Source organism: Liolophura sinensis, chromosome 8, assembly GCF_032854445.1.
Source record: "Liolophura sinensis isolate JHLJ2023 chromosome 8, CUHK_Ljap_v2, whole genome shotgun sequence".
Classification (NCBI taxonomy): Eukaryota; Metazoa; Mollusca; class Polyplacophora; order Chitonida; family Chitonidae; genus Liolophura; species Liolophura sinensis.
Window position 1 is genome coordinate 52,368,394 of NC_088302.1, and position 24,961 is coordinate 52,393,354.

At 40.4% G+C, this 24,961-nt stretch overlaps 1 protein-coding gene across 1 annotated transcript in view; it reads left to right on the plus strand.

Annotated features, from left to right (window-relative positions):
* LOC135473662 (zinc finger protein 608-like) overlaps window positions 1-24,961 on the plus strand; it is a 39,516-nt gene that overhangs the window by 8,884 nt on the left and 5,671 nt on the right. The window contains exons 2-5 of the mRNA XM_064753527.1: window positions 13,852-14,790; window positions 17,270-17,432; window positions 19,873-19,960; window positions 23,142-24,961. Coding sequence (XP_064609597.1) covers window positions 13,891-14,790; window positions 17,270-17,432; window positions 19,873-19,960; window positions 23,142-24,961 — 2,971 coding nt within the window. The 5' untranslated portion in view covers window positions 13,852-13,890. The remainder of the gene's footprint in view (window positions 1-13,851; window positions 14,791-17,269; window positions 17,433-19,872; window positions 19,961-23,141) is intronic.

The following is a 24,961-nucleotide window of genomic DNA, read 5'->3' on the forward strand; positions in this document are numbered from 1 at the left end:
TTTTAATGACTGCCAGTAACGTTTCCTTTCCAATCATTTTGAATTTCTGAAGATCTTTTATTTTGTTGATTATAAAGTGACATGTGATATTGATCTATTGTGAGTGACAATGACTTCAGATTTCACGCAGAGAGAAAAAAATGAGCACAAATCCTGTTAGTGTTTACTTGCTAACTGACAGTGAAGAATAGTAACTGGTACTCTGTAGATGGCTGTTTCCTGATATGCTTGACATTAAGCTACGCGCCTAACTACATGTTTGATTGGGAGACTTTTGTGTTGTGTTGATAAACAAGCTGGCGACCTGCCCTTTCATATCATTTACCCCACTCACTCGCAGTGTTGTCGTTGCTGCGTTGGTTTGAAGATGTCTGTATGCCAGTGACTGTAGGTCAGCACTGATATTGATTTTACAGATCTAACAGAGAAGGCAATCTGCGCAAGCAATGCTCTCCAGGTTGGGTTGATCTATAGCACTGCTGGTCCCCCCCCCCCTTTCAACTCCATCACCAGTATAACACTTAACAGATTCTGCCATACTGCCAGGCATGATGGTCAGCTGTAGGTAGACAAGACCAACAACGCCATTCAGCCACCCGTGAAAAGTCATCGGGAATTAAAAGCACATATTTTGGAGAAGTTGCTGGCAGGTTATCAGAGCGAACTGGTTAACCCTGTCAATTAATGGAAATCTATATCATGTGTTACACTGAATTAGCCGGAAATATGAAGCTGGTTCAGCTCTGGTACAGTCAATGCCGACAGTTTTTAGACAAACTGGTAATTACATAATGTGCTGCAGTGAAGTGTGCTCAAATGTAGTAGTACTTCCTACTGGGTTGTCAGGAGATGAGAGATATATATATACACTAATTATGCTGTCTGAACAGGTTTTGTTGGGCCTGGAAGCTTTTTTTCAAATACTGGGAATTAAATGGTAAGCTAAGTTACGGTCAAATCTGTAGAATGTGTAAAGTGGGATTCTATCTAGTCAGCTGTTGGGCGTCATAAAAAATCAGCTACTGATGTATATGGAATAAATAGAAAAAAAAACCAATGGTTGAACTGGAAGAGGTAATATGTAAAGGAAATAAAAAGCAAAATCTATAGTTGAACTGGAAAAGGCAATATGTCACCTTATCGTGTATGGCATATCGGAGGCTACTTCACAGACCTGTGAGTAATGTGAAAATAAAACCAAAGACGTCACACCTACCTGCACTCCTTGGTGTTAAGAACCATAATCAGCCAGTTATCAGCAGGTGCCGAAAGATGGGCAAAGCGTTGTTGATTGCGGAATCCATTCTTATGCCACAGGGTTTGAAAGAGAGGTTCATATAGCTTAATATTGGTGTGCACCTTTTGCATGTGTGATGTGATAGCTTCACATAAGAACAGTAATACTCATAATAATAGTTTCTGGAAAGTTCTTTTGAATCAGAGAAATTTAGACAAGACTTTGTTTTGCTATGGAAGGAGCAATTTATTTTTTATGTATTGGGTTTGAATGCATTAAAGAATTAATTTTAAAACCTGTGTGATTTACCCATGTTTGAAGGGATCGTGTAATCTTGTTTATTGAAAATGTCTCCTTGAATGAAATGTCAAACTCTACCAAATATATTAAGAGATAAGTGTATACATGCTACTATCTAATTCTTAGGGAAGAGCATGACAGTGCTAGATTTTATTGTGAATGATACAGAATACATATTTCATCCAGCTATGAAATAACAGGGTTACAGGTAGATCTGTACGCATGTACCTCTCTATTTATGTACAGTTACATTTTAATAGCAAATCGGTGGTTTTTGCCTTGCACTTAAGCTGACTGCCATGTATTAGCTTGTGCTATAACCAGCATACATAAACAACGCTCATAAATCGATCCATGTGTAGAAAAAACCGCCCCCGAGCCGCCGGCTTGAAGGGAGAACTAGCGAGGCAGTGGAAGCCATAGCGCAGGCAATGGGCTGTCTCAGTATATACATGGAGAACTGAGGGAGCGTTTAAAACGACAGTGTCATGGGCAATAGGATTTCTCTAATTTATTGATGCTCTAACGTACGCGTGGAATCACATTACCGGCCTATGACGGTTCATTTGCGGGGAAATTCGTGATCAATATCATTAAGCGGAGCTAACACGCCTCGACCGGGCTGACGGTAGGGCAGGCAAGTAAAAGAAAAACTGAGCGGCTTGATCCTGAAGCCAAGAGCCACACTGCGGCGTGCACTACCTCCAGATACCGCTGTACTTTTTCATAAATAATCAAGGAATTAATGGATTTTATACGCTCGTTTCACTCATGTTTGCACCTATTGCCTGTGACTACGTGATAGGGGAGATACTAGGGTGAGGAGGAAACCCGGGCTTGCTAAATGTATAATAACTGGCTTTAGGGTTGGAGGGAGGGCAAAAGAGGTGATTTGGAAAAGGGAAGTGGGGTGGGGGTGGGGGGTCTGTCGTATTGAAGGGTGAGTGGGGTGGGGTGGTCGCTGGGAGAGACGACAGCTGGCAGATTTTAAATCTGTGGATATTTGTGCGAAATTGTCCTAAACGGAATATCGGTGATGAAACAATGATGATCATATTTGATGAATGTGTGCACATAAGTGAATGATTAATTTGGCAGTACTTAATAGTAAAGCCATATCGTGGAGGTGAATGCACAGTATATGAAACCAGCATTTAGCTCAAATTTATATTTCATGAACTAAAGACAATGATGGTACAGATAATTCTGAATATGTGGGGGGGGGGGGGGGTAGCATTAATGCATGGGTAACCTTGTACAATGAAGACGCATCATTGCATTATCAGAGGCCCTCTGTGCATCGGCGATCTATTATGCATACGTGTAGGCCTATAGACATTAAATAGTGTTATTTTCCTTCTTAAATCTTCGCAATCCACACAGTAGATTACACTGTGAATAGTTATCAAGAAAGATAACATCCATACAATTTCCAGTTTAATGACCGAAAACACAACATGGCACTGTGTCAAAGATAATATTCAACTCTTGTGCAAAATCTCAAAAATCCAGACTTTGTGGTCTGTCAAAACAACATTTTCAGACCACACTTGTGATCTAATATAATCTGTATAAGTATCAGGTCCGTGTTTATTATTGGGATCGGAATTATCAACAAAGACCAATATTCTTCTGGTCTATGCTTTTTTTTATGTATTTCAATCATAGGTGTGCATCAGTCTTCGATCTGTCAATTATCACGTCGTGTGATTGAGTGTGATTGACTGGAAACAAATGAAAGTTACACGTCTGAATTTTACAGCATTAATTCCACTGAATTATGTAATCAGAAGTAACACACAGTTTCAGAAATTACAATAAAGAAAATAACAGAAAAGAAGTAATTTTTATTACGTTTCGCACATAATCACATAGGCTAAATTTGACACAGCAGTGTTGGTGTTGCAACTCGCACATGCCAACTCTACGAACACTGATACAGTCGTCGTTTAACGCTAGTACACAGCTAGAATTTCTACACGTACATTCACTAACTAGTCGCTAAATAAACATGCGTATATAACACTTTATAGAACATCTTTCACACAACTGGACCTGTTACAAGTTTCATGTTCGGCTGTACTCCAGTTCAGCTTATCTGTTTTCACAAATTTCGGATAAGCCAAAAAGCGAAAACGTACAAATACATAACTTAACGTTGCACAAACAATATGTGGAAAACGGACTAATTGTTCGCCTTAAGAATTATTTGTTTAGTCACGTACTTCCTATCGGAAATATCACGGCGTGAAGATGGAATAGCAATAGTTGTCTGGGGACATATCATATTTACGTTAGATGAAGTGTCAGGTACAAGAGATAGTGCTCAGTCAAGACGACGTGAACGACGAGGGTTGTTAAAGATGTAGCAAAGGGTATTAGGTATAAAATACAGACGGATAAACAATATGACCGGATTTTGCCAAGATCGGACCCGTTAACTACAATTATGAGGGGAAATCTGTCAACCTGTTGGGAATTGTTGGAGAATAATATGGAGAACAATGGCCAGCTGGGACCGACTGCCCTTTCAGATGCCCAGTTCTATGTTCGGGCGCCATAAGCCGTTCAGGGGACGTGATCTGTAGGCTGAATGCATGGACAGAGATCGATAGCGGACCTGACAGGTTATCCAGACTGCCGGTCCGCACTTGACCACTCTCCCCTTCGAATACCACTCATAAAACACTGCCCATATCTATTCAACACGCTCTGTGCCGGTCCCCTATCGACGCATGACAAGTTCCACAGTCGGCATATGGCTCGCTGTTAATTGTTGTTCCAATCGATTACGCCTGCTTCTATGAAAAGTATCGAAATCATGTTCCTGATAGCTCCTGTTTCTGCTGGAACAATTTCACATTTCAGAGAATCTCTTGCAACCTGACACACAATAGAACAAATGGAAGAGCACTGTTTCTTTGCCATCAGCAATTTGCTCCATCCGGGTAATGATATGGTGAAAGAAGTGTAGTGCATGTGTGGATGAGTTGCGAATAGATTAGAGACTTTTTATACTCCAATACAAAAGACATGTTGGCAAACGCCAGTGGAGCATATTCCATTTCATAAGGATTACTTCTTTACTAACCAATAAACACTTTTGTAAACGCAAAATTGTCTTTAATAGGTACTTTGCTAACTGTACTTCACGGCTTTTGATGAGTTTCAAAGCTTTTCAATAATACAGATTATATATATATATATATATAATATATATATATATATATATATATAGACAGACATATATGTGCCTACAGATCACATCCCCATATATGTGTATTAAGACATATTAAAAGAAAAAGAATTTCATTGACATACCGTATAGGCAAACTAGTTTCACCGCTTTTGTTATGAATGTGTATAATCTATATTCCATGAAGGAAGGTAATGCATCTGTCCTTGACACATATATGTTATCCATCATGTTCTTGTCATCTTTGAACAAAAAATCCACAGATTGACATGTCAGCCTATGGGAAACCGTTCTCAGTGAGTCATGTTCACGTTTTAGTGTTTGAGGTGGCGTATTTAGAGGATACATGTACTTTTGCTTTCACTGTGATATGTTGAAGCCGTCTTTAATGACGCAGATGGTGACGAGACAGTTCATGTTCTGCTAGGTGTCGCAAAGTGTTGTCATATATCATGTCGGTAGCAGCCATCATCCTGGGGAGTTTATTGGCCGTATCCACGTGGCCGGAGGTTGGTGACACTTGTACGCTTGTTGAAACCCGTGCTTCTCTGTGTCCGCGAACTTGATGAAGATTAGTGACAATCTGATAACATATATATTAAATCTGATAACATATATATCAAGTCTGATAACATATATATAAGATGACAACAATAGTTGATTTATTCTACAGACGTAATAGTGCTCTCAATCATATCGATGAAAATATCAATGATCGCCAAGAACAACGCTACGCTTTTAAGCGATCGACCATACAATTTGTTTCTTGGGATATAATTATTTAGGTTTTTAATTGAACATAATCCTGTAATGAGGATATGCATGATCTCATTTCGACGTAACTTGGGCCATACGTATGTATATTTGCATTTAGTGGGCGATATTGAGATGAAGTCATTTTTAATGATTGAATATTATGTATATATATATTATATATAGCCTCGTACATTGTTGTAGGTCATATCGAATCATTTCTGCTCCCTTGTCAATACAACTACTCCAACAAATGGTGTAGAGTCAAAAGTATGGATTCAGCATGGTATCTTTTTTCCTTATCTCCTTTATCACATGTAAGATAAATATCTTCGTACTAAACTCAAACTTGTTTCATGGTGCACTGCAATATGTCGCAAAGTCCAGTTTATTTTCACCTTCATAAGCAAATTATTTATCGGACTGATTATTGGCACGTATACACTTCTTTTCACAGGGGAAGTTTTCAGTTTTGTTTAGCCACTGCTGTGTTCCGATCGTAAGACTTAATTGTGCATGGTTTAGGTATTTTGTTGACAAAGGCTGGAGAAAGTTCCCTTGTTGAATGATTGCTTTTAGCCTAGGCGGTTATGTCAGCTGCATGCTGACTGCCTATATCCGCATTTGTTGTATAACACCAACCAGTTCGTCACAGCTGGAGCCTTCTTTGTGACACCGGCAGTTCAGGGTAAGGCGAGACGTGAACACATCTCAACAGCAGGACGATAGCTTTGTGCCTCCAGGAAGCGAAGGGACAACTGCTTTGTCTTCTCGCACAAGGTTTAGATGCTGTTTTAAGGCATGATGAATGGCTGAAACTTGATTCCTGAGAGATAATTGATCAAAAGATTCTAAACAATAGATTGACAGAAATGATGATGATTACTTCCTTGTAATTATTCATTATAAACTTAAAGTCACGAAATTAAGAGTTAATTCACTGTACATGACCCAGCGGAGGTTTATCCGTGTTTGTGTGTTGCTATAGCCTGTTATTCAAAGAAATAGACATGCAAAATACAATCCACAAAAGGGTGTCAGCTGAATTTTTGTGTTGTTTATTTTTAATTCATTTGTCATTATAGTATTATTATAATTATTATTATGTTATGTTTTGAAACTCTAATACTAGGACTTTTAACCGCCAGTAATGTGAAGCATACACCAAAGTGCACTGGGCTCTATAAAGTGACACAGAACTGCAAGCGGTCATACGGAAATCACGGATGCCTGTGTCTGGGTGTTTGTCAAGCGAGAAAAGTACATTTTTTCAGAACTCTGTATTCCCTTTTTTCAATGAAACATCAGCTATAAACCTTAAAGAAAAGTTTAAATTTTTGTATGTCATCACATTGTCTTCTGCATCCTTTGCTATTTTTTTGTTAAAATGTTTGCCTCTAGTTGTTCAAAACTTGTTTCAGTGAACACAACGCGCACAACACCTTCTTTGTAACAAAAGAATTTCAATAATTCACATGCGCCATAAATACAGTTGTCATGGAAGTAGATATGTGTGTAAGTCATACAGGTTTTGTCTGTGTGAATACGTCCAATCTTTTCCCACAGTAAACTGTCGACTCGAGACACCCTCGAGGGCATTGTCATCCGGTTACTTTATTCTGCATGAAGCAGAGCAAATGAATTAAAAGATCGTTTCACTTGAAAGCTTTCTTAAAATCCCAGATCATGTGGTGATTTTGAACACTTTAGCTCTGTTTTATATATATTTTATCCCAAGTAAATCCCATCAAATTTTACTGTAATTATATGGTTTTCTTGCCAAGTGTAGACAAACGACCTCGGCCCGAATACAAGCTAGCACGTCTTTACTGTCTAACTAAGGCTGAACTCTGATACAGACGTTTCGTCGCGTAGATTTAAACAATATATTTTCACATATCACACTTATTAACGCTTTGTAGTAAATAAACAGAATCGTAGAAACATGCCTGCAAATTAATTATTTGATGGTAATCCTATAGTCTTGTAATAGTACACACTCTTAAAATGGAGACGTTGCAATGGATGCAATGTTTCGGCACTTTATTTTGCCACAAGTGAGGAGAGTTATAACAATGGATTGGAAACCAAATGAGGATCCTTCGTTGTTTCCTGTTTATAAAAGTAAACAGCTCTCTATATGTAGTACCTGTCCGATATGTTACCCCACTGTCTCTTGACTTCAGTCTGTGTAAATATCACTGTTTATTTCCCGTTTGGGAGCAGATGGCCAACATAAAATCCAAGCAGTGAATGATAATTATATATATATATATATAATTATCATAAGGGTCTATTTATTTTTATTCCTCACATTGTTTCTATATGTACACTAGGACTACATGTATATATATTCTATATTCGGAAAACTTCTGATCGTTTATATTTCAAAGATATGAAATCCACCAAATCCGTTTTAAGATATATAGCATGCGCATATGCGACTTAAATCTCTCAGATATACACATGTATATGGTATAAAATATATGTCTTACTGGGCTATATATACATGTATATTTCTCATGTTTTAATCTTTCATATTAAAAGTGTTATAAGTGGTTCTCAGTGTTTGTAGCTGTGACTAACTCATAATCCAACAAGATTATACAACATTCATACATGTATTTAAAAAAAAAAAAAAAGACTCATGTGTTTGTATGTTCAAACTCATGTTTAAACCCGCTCTTGAGAATCTATAGTCACATGATGTATGAAGCACCTGTTTCCACCTATGAAGACGTGAGTGTGTTATACACTTTAGCACCACTGTGTCAGGTGGATATAATTTATGACACGTGCAAAGACTTGATGACTATCTACACGGCTATGTTATGTGCGGTCTACATTGGCATATCAGTGCTCCAGGATACTGCTATAGTCACTCTAGAGGCGATCACTCTCTAAACAGCCCCGGTCAGCTATCAGCTTGCCGTATGGGCTTGTTCTGCTTGTAGAATTCATTCATCTCAAGCTAGTGTCGCTGGAGCTCAGATAGCCTCTCAGGAATCTCCGATGATAAACTTTTACACCTCTCTACTCAAGTATATTATTATTGAGGTAATTTAACTCTCGATAAAAAACAATCTACTGGAAAGCTATCTGCTTATGGGATTTAAAAGACACATTGTTAGTATGTGGGTTGTGATACATAGGCGCCCTTTTGTGCGTCAGAAAAAGGGGGCGTGGAACCGGGTAATTCAATGTACCTGTAGGTTATGGCATATGCTGACTACGACAGGTTATGCAACTTTAATGAGAAAAAGCGGGGATCGTCAGGCTGAATTGATATTTGTGGTCTGTTACACATGTAAGCCATTGCCGTGTGATATATGCCCATGCTGTCGACAGCTACAGTTCCATTCCTTGTCCCTCGACTAGATTCGGATACCGAAAGACAAACGGTGAGTGAGAGGAGGGCGCCGTGGAGGAATGATTGGGGGTAGGGGTGTAGGTGGACAGTGGGGGTGGTTTGTAAAGGTTAATTTTTGCATATTTCAACTTCATCCGTAAGCACAACACACCATTTCCTGTGTATTCATTTTAAATTTATTCGGTTGTCTTGACTTTTTTTTAATTTTTTCCCCATAGTTCTTGAGACTGTATACTTAACATCACCTTTGTTAATAATACCACATTATGTGATTTAAGAGTATCTATATACACATGTTCTAGCAAAATAAAGCTGAATCAGGATCACCTCGTTTTAGTGCACAAGTGAACCAGTGTTGGCTAAATGCAAAAGAATCTGCGATGCGAGCCCTGTTCTACTTTCTGGAAATTAAGCAATTTAGTATAGTGTGGTGATTACACTCAGTGAAATACTTTAGTAGAATGACGTATATTGACTGGAGCGAATGGATACCCTACCTAGTTCGAGGTGACGACATGTTGGCTAGGAACTGACAGGTGTAGATTTACTGGCTGTTTTGACGGTTACATAACAATGTCAGTTAGCGAGGCCGAGCTATCCCGCATAATCTGAATATCGCGCCTATAACAATACTAATGTGTAATGCGGAGATAACATGGCGCTTACAACCAACTATGTACGTCTCCGAACTTGTAAAACTAAAACCAGACATTTTATGTTGTGCAAACTCCCGGCATATGGGACTTTATTTACACACTGCTGGCCAAGAATACCCCAAACAGGAAATGGTTATTCCAGGTCCTGGTCGCTTCTATCATTTTCACAAGTTTTTTTCCCCGTTTCATATCAAAGGACCTAATGAGAGTTTCAGGATCATACATGTATAGAGTATCTCGCATCATTTGCGCATGCGTGTTACCGTTGTTCATATCGTTGGCGATATCGGCGCTTTCGTACGCCGGGCTTCATTTTGGTTATCGCGTCAACCGAATTATTACTTAAAATGTTCTGGAGTATATAGTTTTGTAACATCACGATAAAAACGTAAGCAGATATTCTTTTATTATACCCCACTGGCGCTTGTATTTACTCGCTTAAGTAGCAATTGTTTTGATATCATGTGCATGGTGTGTTGAATATTTGGTCAGTAGGAAAGCGTATAGATTTTATGGACGTGAGACAAGTCTCAGTATAATCTCTATACTCTCCCAATGACCAAATATTCAACAAACCTTGCATGAAGAAGCCACGGAACCATTGATAATCACATTGAAAAAAATATATATATATATATATATCAGCGTGCGGTTTCTTCGACCTGTCTGTTCAGTCTACCTTTTTTCGTAGAAGTTTTCTAATCCTAATTGCCATATACATGTAATCAACCAGACGGTATTACTTGACATGCACATGTAGCTTGGTATATGAAGTCACATGTCGATCCTGTTTGATTTTCTGTTCGGCTCTTGGGAAGCTCGTAATTTGTCTGCAAACCAGGGTCCAGTATCTGAAGATAAAAGCCCCTCTATACCCGTCCGCGACACGCCCCACTCAGTAGAAGCTGGACAGTTAGGGAACTATCTCTTTTTATTCATAACGAAATATAGTAAAGCTGTGACCGTTACTGTTTTCATTACCGTTTTCTCGCTCTAAATTTAGAGAGCGAATCATTTGGGGACCTGGGTTCACATGTAGTGTTGATGAGCACAGTGGTTTGATCTGAGTAATTACCATATGCTCACAGGAACGTCCAATGACGGCAAAACCTCGGCACGACACTTCTAAAATGGCATTTTTTATGTGCATGCATCGAATAAATTCTCTTCTGCCAACTGAATATATTAGTTTGAGAATACATTTCTAGACGTCTACACAGACAGTGTATGAAAGTTGATAAACGGATGTATACCCTGTATGTTTGTTTAGACTTTTTTTGTTTTTATGTTAAATTTTGCACCTTTCCTAATAGACGCCTTACCTTGACCAGCTGCAGTAGTACTGTAAATATATCTATAACCAGATTATCTGGGTGTCTATGTATAGTCAGATTATTAGGCTAGATATATATAAGGACACATTTTGTCGAGAGATACATTTTGTCATATATGATCATACGACAATTATTGTCCGGTGGATTCGCATGTAGTTAATGTCTTTCCCTAGTATATGTAAAGATTTCCACAGTGTCATTCAACTCACTATCTCTGCTGGGTTACTTGCAAAATGAGCTTAAAACAACACGTGGCCCTGTTTCAGTGTATTCACTTGCCAGCAAAACACGATGTATATCTTCTGGGAGAGGACAACAGCAGGTAAATACCTCAGGGTTGTATATTTAATAATTGATATGTAAGTATAAACCTGTAGATGGTGTATATAATGTTGCCAGTCACTAAGGGTCATGTTTATTTGTTTGACTTGCAAGCGGACATATGTACAGATGATACACGATCAACATGCTTGTGTACGTCATTGCGAAGGTATTATCTATAATAGGCTAGTTTGTGATGTGGTCATCTCCTTTTTTACGAGATGTATCCAGGAGAAAAGGTTTTACGATTGAGATTTGGCTGGAAAACAAGACATGATAGCTGCTGGGTTTCTGGCGTAATTTGTCCATACGGTTTTGTGAAATGGCGCGGTTAAAAGAAAAAACACAGTTCATGTCTGACGAAACGCACAAATTGCTGGAGTTTACACGAGTTCGTACATAGACCCAACGTGACCATGCAGGGCATTGGGATAAACAGCTTGATTTGCAAAGGCATAATTTGATTTCGTTGCTCTGTGTCATACCCAGCGTAATACTGGTGAGTATAATGTATTGGGTTGACAGTGTGGTGAATGTGTATGTATATATATAACGCTTACAGAGGTGCTCGTTACACTCCCCAACGGGGCCTCCCGCGTAGTTAGAGGGAAAGACGATCAAGTTTACATTGTGTGCGGCCAGTGTTCGTGTCGGACACTTGAGTTGAGGGCTCCATGCTATCTCCACATGTTCAGCTGAATTCACGAGGTGTGTGACGCCCCATAGGATTACTGATACCCCTGTGGCTCCTCTTACACGTGCAGCTGACCAGGCAAGAAACCTTCATCTGTCACTTCTATAGGGTTTCTTCCAAAACGGTTTAGTTTAGTTTTATTCTACTTCTATGATCTGTATAGTTTCAACAAATATAGGCGCACAAGCTTGGACACGCTAAACTTAGGAATTTTAATTACTTTTATTTAATGATTATATACTTTTTCACATGGAAGCGGTAAATTTCCATCTGATTTTCCTGCGGGGGGAAATTTTTTTGTTAGTCCTCGGGCCTTGGTCGTTTAAAAGTGACATTCTTGTGGCCACAGAGCCTGTTATTGCGGTAGCGGACTGTTTTTGTAGCCCATTCAGTGTGGGCCGGACGATTTGTTTGTATTCTAGCATGTTTTAAAGGTCGTGGCAAAATGCCGCCTTCACACCGATGCGTCACTGAAAATACTTTCTATTCTTTAGTTATATTTCCATGTTTTCGGACATGCTTGTTGGAGATTTCTCCCGACCTGGAATTGCTGTGTCTATACAACGCGACTTGAATTATTGATTGACCTTTAATGTTTTTCAGGGCTGACCTCAACGAGCGTTAAAGTCGCACCTTTATCTGAGCGTTAATAGATATCTTAGATTAAATTGTAAGAGCTTGAGGTGATCAAATTATAGATACAGCTAAATGATTAAGAAATTTGTTGACTCGCTTCAGACGTTTGAAGTTTGCTTCCGTGGAAAACAACTGCTAAGCCTGAATAATTAAGAGCAAGAAAGTGATTTTAAAAAGATACGAGGTCTGTTGTTCGGCTAGCAGAAAAAAAGAAGAAAGAAATATACTTGGCGTTGAGAAAACCACAATTTGCCCGCTATAATGAGACAAGGTTTGATTTAGTTATTTTGGACAGTCAGGGAAAAGCCTTGTTAAAACGGAACGATAAACAGTGGTATTTGTTGTTATCTAAATCCGCCACCCTGCTAAGTGCTTTTGTCTGGCGCGTCTGGTACTCGATTGGTGAAGGAGCTATAGGGGTGGCAGGCTGCGAAGTGACACCATTTACAGAGCGGGTCAAAGCTGACAGATACAGCCCCTAATCGCGTTATCAAGCGTGTTTGTATCGTATAAAGGAGAGGAGGAGGGTGGGGAGCTAGGCAGCCACGGTCAAATCTTGAACAGCTTGTCTAATGTCCAACGGCTCTGTGTGAGCATCGGCCCTTACACCCCTTCCCGAGCACCCATTGGTTGATCCACTGCGGTTTTTTCTAGCGTTGGTCACAAGGGGTAGGAAGTTACCGGGTAAAGATGAAGGGCTGTATGACTCGATCTTAGTTGGCTATTGTACAGATCATAGCTGCTATATTGGATTTAGGAGCTACAGTGACACAGTCCACTGCGGAAGCGTTTCTCACATTAGTAGGCCTATATACTTAACCAGCCGGCAGTATGTATGAGATACAGGTATACGTTTTGCCGTTGGCACCTTTTTTGCTTGTTAAAACTGAACAGTGAGTACATTGGCTGTTTTTATTAGCCTCTGCTCCTCTGTTCTACTCAAGTCGTTTACCGTCTGAAGCCGGTAACGATTTATACTAGGGCAGAAAGTGCCTTTGTGTTGGGTTCGTGTGATGGATAATGCAGGCCGTATTTATCCACTGTATACACGTCCTAACAGCTAAAGCTCTGACAGAGGCCTGTTTAGGGGGTGTACACTTCAGTAACGCATAACGCCTTCACGGCACATCGCAGCCAGGAGGGAGAGCTGTTAGTCGAAGTCGGTAAATGTCAATTGCTCCCAGAATGTATTTATGCTTTACAAGAGCGTCAGTAATATAGATATGTTGTTGACAGTCTGCTACAAGCCAAGTAGCAGCGGTCACATAAAACTGTCATTAATTTGTAGATTGACTTGTGCGATTCATTGAGCGAGTGGCTTCACTAAACTGATCAGCTCTATTGTCTCTTTCAGTGGGTTCCCTGGGGCTACTGACTTAGCCGAGTCGACCTCATGAGACACGGCTCTGCTCAATCTGCCCAAGCTGCTCCGAGAGGAAGCCAGAAAGTAGGGAAGAGCAGGGACAATGGTCTCTCCTTACTCGCTGACCGTGTGCGCTGCTCGCATTTAACGTTTACACACAACGATGACAGTGATTTGCTGAGTACACGGGCTAGATGTGCAGATATTTATACTTTCCCTAACGATCCAAGCGAGGAGGACGGTGTGGAGTTTAGGTTAACCAAAGGCTATGTTACCAGTGGAGTGAAGGGTGTGAGCGTCCACGGCTGGGGCAGTAGTACGCTGCGCGCCGAGGAATCCGAGTGCTCGACTGAGCAGAAGGGGGGGAAAATGAGTACAGTTGAGCATCAAGCCACCGTAGACAAAGGACTCAAGATGAAAATTAAAAGGAAAAGTGTTGGAGCTAAAACCGCAGATTCGAAACATGAAATTGTGAAAAGTGAAGGTTCAAAGTGCAGTGGAGCAGGAGAAGGTAGGAGTGTTACCGCTGGAGCAGTGAACGCTGCCAGCTCAAACCCGTCAGTGAACATGCCAGGGGACAAAGCTGGTAAACATGGCGTGCACGGGGAAAAGGAGAAATCCCCCAAATTGAAAAACGCACACAAAAAGGAAAAGGCTAAGGATAAAGTGAAATCAACGTGTGATTCTACTACGACGGCTGTGTCGCCGCCGGTGAGTGTGAATGGTGTTGTGAATACAAGCGTTAGTGGAAATACCAATGTGTTGATGAACGGGCATGATATGGCTGGCGGCCCCGTGCTAGCCAACGAGCCTAAACCCGGGGAGGTACCATGTACCACCAAAAAGGAACCAGCTCTGGATCCTTACGAATTTAATGCCAAAGTTGAGGATGGGATAGGAGTACCTATGAAGAAAATGAAAGTCGAAAAGGTAATGCCAATGGATACGTGCTTGTTTCTGAGCTGTAACTTGTTATTTTCAAGCCCCATAAAATGACCTCTCAATCGATTGCTCTTCGGCTCTCTCGCAGCGAACTAGCGGGACATTTTATTTGGTTCCTCCTCGCACACTTAATGGGATAAAATTACGTTAATTTCATATTAAGTGCAATATTCTCGAGGCCAATTATGCGGGATTGAAGGGAGTTTAGTGACAAAGTGTCAAGCTAGTTGATCTGTGCTGGGGACTAGCTGGGTAATCTACACTTGGGTCGTGTCATAGCAAATACTACAACGTCATCGCTGACAGCTCGCTCCCAACTTATTACACGACTTGGGGCTCTGTTAGGGGTTTCCGCTCAAAGTGTTAGGGGTACTGTTGGGGAAATGTTTTGTGATTAGGGTGTGGGGTGGGGCAAAGTGGAGACGGAAACAAATGAGAAAAGTGTCTGTCTGGTGGGAAAATGTGACGATGTATAGGTTATTTTTACACAAAGGTTTTATGCTCATGATTAAGCTTTTCATTTCAAAAGCTACTTTTGTAGCTGTTATTATTAGTGAATCTCAAACCTGACTTGTGACACGGGTGATAATTTTGCAAAGCAAGTTTTATTTGTGAGAGAAAAGTCAGTATTTAGAGGTTACACAGTCATCGGATAACTTTTTTTTGCCTGTATTATGTTATTGTCTATCTGTGCAAGTGATTTTTGATTTCCTCACCTAGTAAATTTCATAATGAGGGGCTGCCTTTGCAACAGCACAGGAGTCACCTGCTTAGGCCAAGCTCAAAAGGGAAAATCCCCTTTAGAGACTCAAACATTATAATAGCAGCAGGTGTTAATCTCAATAGACCATTGGCTGTGTTCCCCCCAGAAGGAGCCTCCTTCCCCCTCACCCCCTTTTCCCTTCCCCCAACTACAGGTTACCACATGTGAGATAGCTGATAACAACTTAGAACCAGACTGAATACATACATCACAATAGAGACATTAATCTCGCTCTGAGGAAAGCTGGCTTTCATACATACATAAATCACCCCCATCAGGACAGTAAAATGCCGCAGTAGTGACTGTGGGCAGAGTTCTGACGTCTCCACTCAGTACAAAGACATGGCACTGAGATATACAATGGAATTGCACAGACTGGTATTAAAGAAAAAAGCCAAGAAAAAAAAATATCTGAGTGAGATAGAAATTGAGACTTGCTGTGGTTATCCGCATCAGTAAAACAACTGTGCAATCGTCTGTTGTCTCTGTTTTGTATTTGTTTTTTTCATTTGCTGTTTTTACTCACTGGTAACTGGTTTGTAATTATCATGGAGTGCCTGTAAGCTATTGCCTGCTTCTCACATTGTTATTTGATCTCGCCATGAAAATAAGCACACCAGTTTAAACGATTTCCCCTTCTATTTTTTTTTTATTACAACCATTATGATGAAAAAAGAAAGATCAATTAATAGGAAATGTTAATTTATTGTATGATCCAGTAGTACTGATTTGCTCTTGAATTTTTTTGTGCTCCCTGTGTATAATTAAAACTGACTCTTATAAAAAGCTAATTGAACACCTTTTTTAGATAAAGCAATTAGTAACACAGTGTGTGATGTGAAAGTGACAGTGTCTGGGAAGAAAAAAGAGAGTCAGTAAATCCCTGTCCAGTTGTTAATTCATCCTAACACAGTACTATTGAAGGGTTAATTAGGCATGCCAACCACTCTTCAACTTTGTCAAATTTAAGATGTGTAAATTAAATACAGATCTGATCTTTTCGTAGCATGGCATAACAAACTGCTACTGGTATAATTCATGCCAAGCGGTCAAGTAGAAAACATTTTGCATGACTGTTTCCACACAGTTTTGGAATAGCTTTACTTTGGAAGTGTGACCAGTGTTTTGTGTTTGTAGCAGCCTGTCACTTTAAGCTCAGATGGAGGGTTATCTTATCAAAATGTCCAGGCATAGTGTACATATATACACCCAGGACTATTTCAGTGTATTTCTTTATTTGGACACACACATTGTACATTTTCTTATTTCATTGGAGCTAAGATACGTCAAAGTATTATTTTAGATTCACTATAAACCTGGCTGACATACATGTAAGATAAAGTCTTATTTTGGATTCACTAATCCAGCTGACATAGGATAAGGTATTATTGTAGACTCACTACCCTGGCTGAGACATGACAAAGTATTATTTTGCACTGACTAACCAGGCTGAGATACATGTAGGACACAGTGTTATTTTGGACTCTCTAACCTGGCTGAGATATGACAAAGTGTTAGTTTGGACTTTCTAACCTGGCTGAGATAAAAGTGTTGGTTTGGACTTGTTACATTCTTGGGATTTGCATTATAAGAGATGTAATTATAAATTTTGAACAGTGTGAATAAGTAAGTCCTCACTTTATGTCATTAGAGACATTGATTTTATTGTGCCTACTTGACATGTTTTGTGTCTTCCATTATAAGGTTGAGACAGCTTCTTCACCTGTGCACCCATCGTCCATGTGTCAAGATGCCAGTACAGAAATGTGCAATGTAGCGGTCAGCACAGAACCCGAGTGTTTGGGACCCTGTGAACCTGGCACTAGCGTTAACCTCGAGGGCATTGTTTGGCACGAAACTGAAAATGGTAAGTCCATCTAACTATCCATTTAACTGGATTTCAGGTTTTTTCTCTGGTCTTGCTGGACTTTAATGGTGTGGCCAGAATATCATGTACCAACATATCTGTGTGTATAAGCAAAATTGCTGTGGACATGATTTTGAAGAAAATCTGTGTTTTTGTCTTAGGGTGTTCTTGTTTTCCCTGATTTTTTTCTTTTTATTTTTGTTTGGATTTGTGTTGCATTACACGTATATGTATATTTAGTACATGTATATCACAGAACCAAAAGGGACTCATTTACATGTAACTTGCTCTTTTATCTGAGGACATTACATTTTTGGATTTTTGAAATTCTGATTTCTACTGACAGTACAGGAAAATTAGGACCATATCTCGTAAATTTTGGCTTGTATTTCTTGTCAGTTCCACAGCTTGACCATGTTTATTAAGCCCTCCCACACCCTTTTTGTGTTAAAGAGGGTGGGGTGTACAGGCTGATGGAGCTCCTAGAATGTTTCCCCCTATGAAAGCTTCTTGTGTTAGCATTAATTATGTAGTGAAGCAGTAATGTGTTTCTTTTTCAGTTTGATTAATTACTCGTCCAGTGTTTCCATTAGCATTGAAAATCAATGAAAAATGAAGGGGACTTGCCAAATAAGTAAACAAATTTTTCCGAAAAGCTGAACAGTTCACAAGCAATTTGTGATGAAGTTTAATGACTTGTAACTGCATAAGGATGTCATTTGACTGTACGTAGATCTATTAAGTGAATGAGATCGGATGGCTGTAAGGCAATTGCTGGGCCAAGTTGGCTGTAGAACAGAGCAGAGCCTTTATAAGATGATTGATTACATAAAGAGGGGGATGTTATCAGCTAACAGTATAAAAGCATTCCTGGAGCAGCAGCCCTCTGCCATGGAGTGTTAAGCCAGTGTTCACTAAGGCTGGATTAGGTTGGAGGGAGTGGGGCTGTGTGTGTTAGACAGGGAACCTGTTCAGTTGACTGAACCTCTCACTAGCTCTTGTTTATACATGGATACAGCCTTATCCCTGTTGTCTGAACTTGGCCCTCAACCTCAGGGAAGAAAGGAATCAATCTGTAGTGCAGTTAAATTGTGATAGATCCATGGGATAGTTTAGAGTGTTGTGTTAGGGTTTGTCTCGTGTCCTAGGCCCCAAGCATATTGATCCCCCCCCCCCGCTCCCCTCTTTAATCCCTACTCCCTTTTTTTTTATATCTCTGTACACCATGAGGTCCTCACTGCTAAAGCCTGAATTCTCCCACAATGTGGTGTTCTATCTTATAATCTATCCATTAACTGTGGCAGAGTAACAGCCTGCTAATTGAGAACCAGGAGACATCTGCCTTAAGGTTGAGGGGTTATGAGGTTTGGCGGCAGCCTGGAAAACACCACTCACTCAGTACACAGTATTCTAAATATTGATTGGAATACATTGTTATTCATGTGCAAACAGAGATAGGAATCTGCGTAGAGAGATGTGAAAAACAGGGATAATGTTAAGCCACCCATGCCGAAATTTGAGGATAGAGACTGAATTATCTGGAAGATGTCATGAATTGCAAATCTGACAGCTGAAAAAAACTGACAAAGTATGAAGTGTAGATCAATTTTTCACAATCAGTAATACATGTAGATGTAATTTTACAGGAATATTGGATTGCTTTTCTGTAAAGAAGGAAAGAAAAAAAAATGACATTTTTACTTCACTGGTATAAGGTTTTCAAAATGGAACAGCTTAGCATTGTTTTCTTATTAGTGAGTGCTCTAGAAAAATGGGTTCTTTATTTTTCTGCTAGCCCAGAAATAGTCTGTAATCTGTGACAAAAACACTTCTTCTGTCAAGTGTGAACAGAGATTAACATTAAAACCAAGCCAGGAAGAAGAAAAACACGCATTCCCTACAATTTCACGCCATTGTTTCTTTGTTTGATTCAGCGATCTGTATCACGTTGTGTCTTTTTACACAAAGTAATCAGTGTGTGTGTTAATACGTAGAGCTGTCCTCACTAATCTGTTTGAAGTTCATCGTTTTTGGCCGTGTATGATTTACAGGTAAAGAAATTCTGCAACAGAAAATGCTGATTGCATAAATTTTATTAGCTCATTCTGAAAATAATAGGATTTTCACGGTATTGATTTTTGGTGTGTTGGTTTTATGGTATTTCTGTCATTCACACAAATAAAATTTTACTTGTGTTAATGACGGTTTTTGTCTGTTGATCAATTTCTGACTTAAAAATGTGTAGCTGGATACTCTTCACCCACAAACCTGACTGCCACAGTGCATGTGATTGTTCTTGACTACCTTATAAAATGCCAGTGTAATAGATAATCCAAGTTCATGAATTGTTTTGAAATATGTGTATATATGTCTTTACCAAGACGTTAAAGTGTAAAGTATAGTTGGTGGATAGCCCAGACCTATTTTCTTTGTGACACAGGTGTTCTGGTGATTAATGTTACCTGGAGGGGAAAGACGTATGTAGGCACACTTTTGGACGCTACACGCCATGACTGGGCACCACCACGGTAAGCTCTCTTCTTCTGTCATTTATTATATTCATCTGGTTTCAGAGTGAAGCAGTTGAGGGGGGCGAGGGGGGGTAATCTTGTCTAAATGGGACAGTGGTATCTTTTTGCCGTTTTTTTTCTCTGAATATTTGCTCTTTATGGCATTTGAACTGAGAAGTGGAATTTCTAGAGTGAAAGTGCCTGAGAATGGTGATAGCAGGGTGACTCCTTATTGAAATTCTCACAGATATATAATATGTAGCTGGTCCTAGTTCCTAGTATTGGTCACTAGAGGAGGTTGTGTGAGCTCAAACCTTGGGGATCTCCCAGCATATGGCTTGGATTAAGTCTCCCTGTGGAAATTGGGCTTCATTAAGCAAATTGCTCATCTGATTTGTTTTCAGGGCACTCCAATGCTTGATCTCTATTCCAGACGCAGCTCAAACCTTCAATGTGTGCTCTTTTTTAGGTTGTAATTGTTTTAACAGCACCATTGTGTAATTTTGGAAAGGTCTGAAGCTCTTTAATAGGCTGAACATGGTAGCTGTATTTGAAAGCACGCTTGAACTCTGACAGAGCTGGCCACAATACTGAACATTCCCTACTCGGTGCGTGTATGGCGACAGACAGGCTGTAATTTTCTGACAGGAACTATTATAAGCTGGCCGTGTCAATAATTCAGATGGAACTCTAAAGCCAAACCATGCATTACAGCTTGCTGGTTGTGCCTAGCCTTAGCTCGGCCAGAGAGCTCTTTGTTAGCCAAGACGACAGGATAGCTGATTTCTCTTGAGAGGGGGCTTTGACTCCAACTCGCCCACATTCATCATTGTAATATCTTGTATCGATTAGGCCACCAAGCCAGTCTTTCGCACCCTTATTACCAATTAAGAGAGGATGGTACCTTTTCTAAAACATCCCCAGCCAGATTAATCTTGTTTGACATGGCTACAGATGTCAGGTTTGCCGTTGGGATGAAATAAATACCCAGCTATCTCCCTTAACCCCAGCCATACCACTGACATAACATAAGTCTACTACTCTCCTCTTTCACAGATTACAAAATTTGGGTCTAGCTTGAACAAGCTAGGCAGGCTTTTTATCCCCCTATTTAGAAGTTAACTGAGACTGCTGATTTAGCTGGATTGTATACCCCATGGGACTGGTGTGTTGGGAGAGCAAGGTAATGAAGGGCCCAGACCAGAAAAAAGGATGGCTCTTTTCCATAGCCGTACCCTTTTGTTGTAGTAGTAGCAGGGGTTGTTGCAGACTCTATGGTCACGGGTGATGAATAAACCATGTAGCTCTCATTAGCCCAGTGGCTTGTGTCTCATAAATAACAGCCTTTCTGGCACAGATAATTACGAGGAGAGTGAGTGCTTTTACCAGGCAAACAGAAACTGGCCCCGAGCTTTGAGCTCTCAGAAATATGTGGCTGGATAGTTGGCTTATGAGAAGGGCTAAGCTCTCTGAAATGCCGCCCCAGCTGTGTGGTGTGCACCTACCATCTCCCTTTCCTCCAGACATAATGTGAAAGTGGATTTAGCTGGAAGGCATTCTGGAGAAGTGAGTTAGTCAGAACTGGCTTGGTCTGATCTCCTCAGGTTTTACACCAGGCTGCCTTCTCAACATAGATGGGTTGTGTTTCAGTGTATTTGTTTTGGAGGTGTTGGGCAGGCATGCTTTTAGGCTTTAAAGAACAGTCCTAGACTCCCCTTCTCGCCTGCACAAAGCAAAGCCAGTTGATTCAGGGTAACAAAACACCAGGCTATACATGTTAATACAGCTAGGTTGGTTAAGTATCCTGGGGCCCTTCAATGCACCCCTGGGCAAGGGATAATGGGGCGTAGGGGGTGCAGGAAGTCTGCCTTGCATGTTTCTCATCTGCCTCTGTACCTGTCTGACAGGCACCCTGGTCTAGTTTGGAGGTTAATTTTGTTGTTATCAGCCTTAAGCTTAATGGCTATTTGATTAAATGGGCCTTTTGTCCTGGGTGACAGTCAATAAGCCTTTTGTCACTGAAGGCTTTGTCATGATGGTGTGGAAGTGAAAGACTTAAGCCTAGACCAGGAGAACTTGAGCAGTACTGGGACAGAGGGACTGATGGCATAAATAAAGCTGGCTGTCCCTCTCAGTATCACCACATTCACCCTGCCTCATGTCCTTAACCTTGAGTCTGATTATCTGGTAACTTGTTACCCTGACACTCTGGCATATGTGAATGTGTAATACCCCACAGGGTTGTAATTTGCATCTGTTCTGGACGGATGCGATCAGGGCTGTGAAGGTACTAGCAGATCATATTCAACCTCTATACCTGCTTATTAGCTCAGTCATAAAAATTTACTTGTAATTAAAAATTTCTTCATGGGTTTGATACAGCTAGTAAATAAGTTTTGAGGAGTCATTTCTGCAAATTTAATCTGACATCTGTCTTGATAATGTTCTACAAGTATGATGATGATGATGATAATTTTTAACATATCAGATGAAATGCGAAACAGGAAGTTTAAAGTCCTCTCACATTAGGCCCTAATTGCATCTTGCCGAATCTCCAGCACAGGGACTACATGTAGTTGTTCTTGTTAGGTTTAGGTAGGAATGTTACCTACTTACCACATGTTGTGTAGCATTGATATCGATAACTAATAATAGTCCCTGAATCAGAGGTAGGCCCTAGTAAAAATAATATATGCCATGTGGTGAAACATTTAGCCTAAGATATTTCATTCAAAATTGATTGCCTCAGATTTTATCATACATGTATTTGCCTTGCTGCTGTAAAAGGGAAATATTCCTGAGTAGGACTTAAAACACCAATCAAATAATTGAAATGAAATGCAAATGTTCACTGTAGGCATACAAGAGGCCCCTTCACTGTTGGCTTGCTTATGGTTTGCAGCTTAACACTGTTTGCTCTGATTTAGGCAAACAGTATCTTGGGATTATAAAGTAATCATTGTTAATTAGATTAGTATCAATGGGTTGTGGATCTGTGATGCCTCTGATCAATTGGGAGTAAATGTATAGGCGTTTTATTTGATGTTTTTCAACATGCCATTAAATTTAATTGACATTTCATGATTAAATATTTGAACATTAAACACCTAGAAGCCAGTGTTATCATTTGTCTATGGCTCCAGGCTGATGTTGCTCTGAAGTTGTTTGCCTGAAATTCCTTGTGTTTGTTTATTACCAGACTGACGTCTGATTCTCCTGTAAGTGACTTGGAAGTGCGAACACCCAAAGGACGTGGGAAGCGAGGCAGAGGTGGTGGAACGCCTGTCAATGATCGAACCGTTGGTGCAAATGAAGCTAGGAAATTAAGAAAAGGACGAAGAACTAGCAATGCCAATGGATTTCAAGCCCCACCAAGTCCCGCCAAATCTGATGTTGGAACAGGGGCTAAGCGGAAAGGCCGACCACCGGAGCTGGATCTAGCCAGTATTACAGAAGGTGTGAAGCCACCCAAAAGAAGTCGCTCCAGCTCCAGAGGTGCACCTAATGTAGAGAGCCCTTCTTCAATCTTGATTGAATGCCCAGAACCGAATTGTAATAAAAAATACAAGCACATCAATGGTTTGAGGTATCATCAGACTCATGCTCATCAAAATATTAGCCCAGTGGCGGAGCTGGAGGCTGAGGACACTAAGTCTGGTGATGCAGAATCTGTGAAGGATGGTGAAAGTGTTGAACTGGCAAAGGATTCAAAGTCAAATTCAAGTGCAAAAGGAAACAAGGACAGTGAAACTGGATCTAAGAAAAGTGACAAGTGCTCTAATAAATCTGAGAATAGTGGTGAAGGTGGTCAGGATGAGGGTTCAGTCTCTACCAGACAGTCCAAGTCTGCTGAGGCCACTTCTGGCTCTCACAAATCAGATACTGCATCAAAGAAAAAAGAAACGACAGTATCTACTTCCTCATCGGGGTTTTGTAATACCTCTCCAAAGACCAGTGTTTCATCACAAATTTATCAATTAGCAGCAGCTCCAATTGGCTGCTTAGGAGGTGCTGCATCTCTTCCCCAAGCATCTGGTTCTAGTGCTACAGTAACCACTGCCGTCAGTCAGTCTCCCACAAGTTCAGTATCTTCAGTTTCGAACACATCAGGCAGCATGTCAACAACAACAACTCATTCTGACTCAGTTAAGTCAGAAACTGGGAAGGACTCTGAGAAACAAAGTAAAGGAGAAAAGGGAGACAAGTCGAAATCAAAGACTTCAACACGTCCCATCATGCCCGCACCATCTCCTCAAATGATTGCATTGTCATCCAATGTCCCAGTTAGTCATTCCAGTTTAAACCCTGTTTCCACCCATGCTCAGATGTCGCCTTCACTGAAACCCATTCAACCCAAACCTACAATAATGGGCGAGCCATCCAGTGTTAACCCATCATTGATGGGGTTAAAAGACAAGAAGACAAAAACTAAAAAGAAGAGTAGCAAAGACAAGGAAAGAGAGCCAGGAAAGCCAGCTTCAAAGGATGGCAGTGTGAAGGATGATTCTGTGAAATGTGAACGATCAGGTGTTATAAAATCAGTTTCTTCCCCTATCAGGACAAGTGATGGTTCAAAGAAGGATGCTTCACTGGCAGAGACTTCCAAGCTCATTGCTGAAGCCCAGCGCTCTGTAGCATCATGTGGTATGATAGGTTCACAGCTGTCTCCAAATTTAATGGAAGCCTCTCCTCATGGGACCAGAATTCCTCAGACTGGAAACAGAGACATTAGTAAAGCAGGTTCGCCCCTTCAGGTGAACACCCCTGATCGCAAGAGCCCTGTGAACGATGATGTTCAAAGCCCTGCGTATTCTGACATTTCTGATGCCAACGACAGTGCTTCGTTAGGGAGTACTGAGGAAGTGCCTGAAAAACCAAAACGTGCTGAAAACGAGGGCAAGAAAGATGATAAAGGCCAAACCCAAAGATCTCAACCTTCGTCAGAAAATCCAGGTATGTCCCAGTTTGGGATGTACTCCTACTATGGGCAGCATCAGTCCCCATATATGATGCCTCACA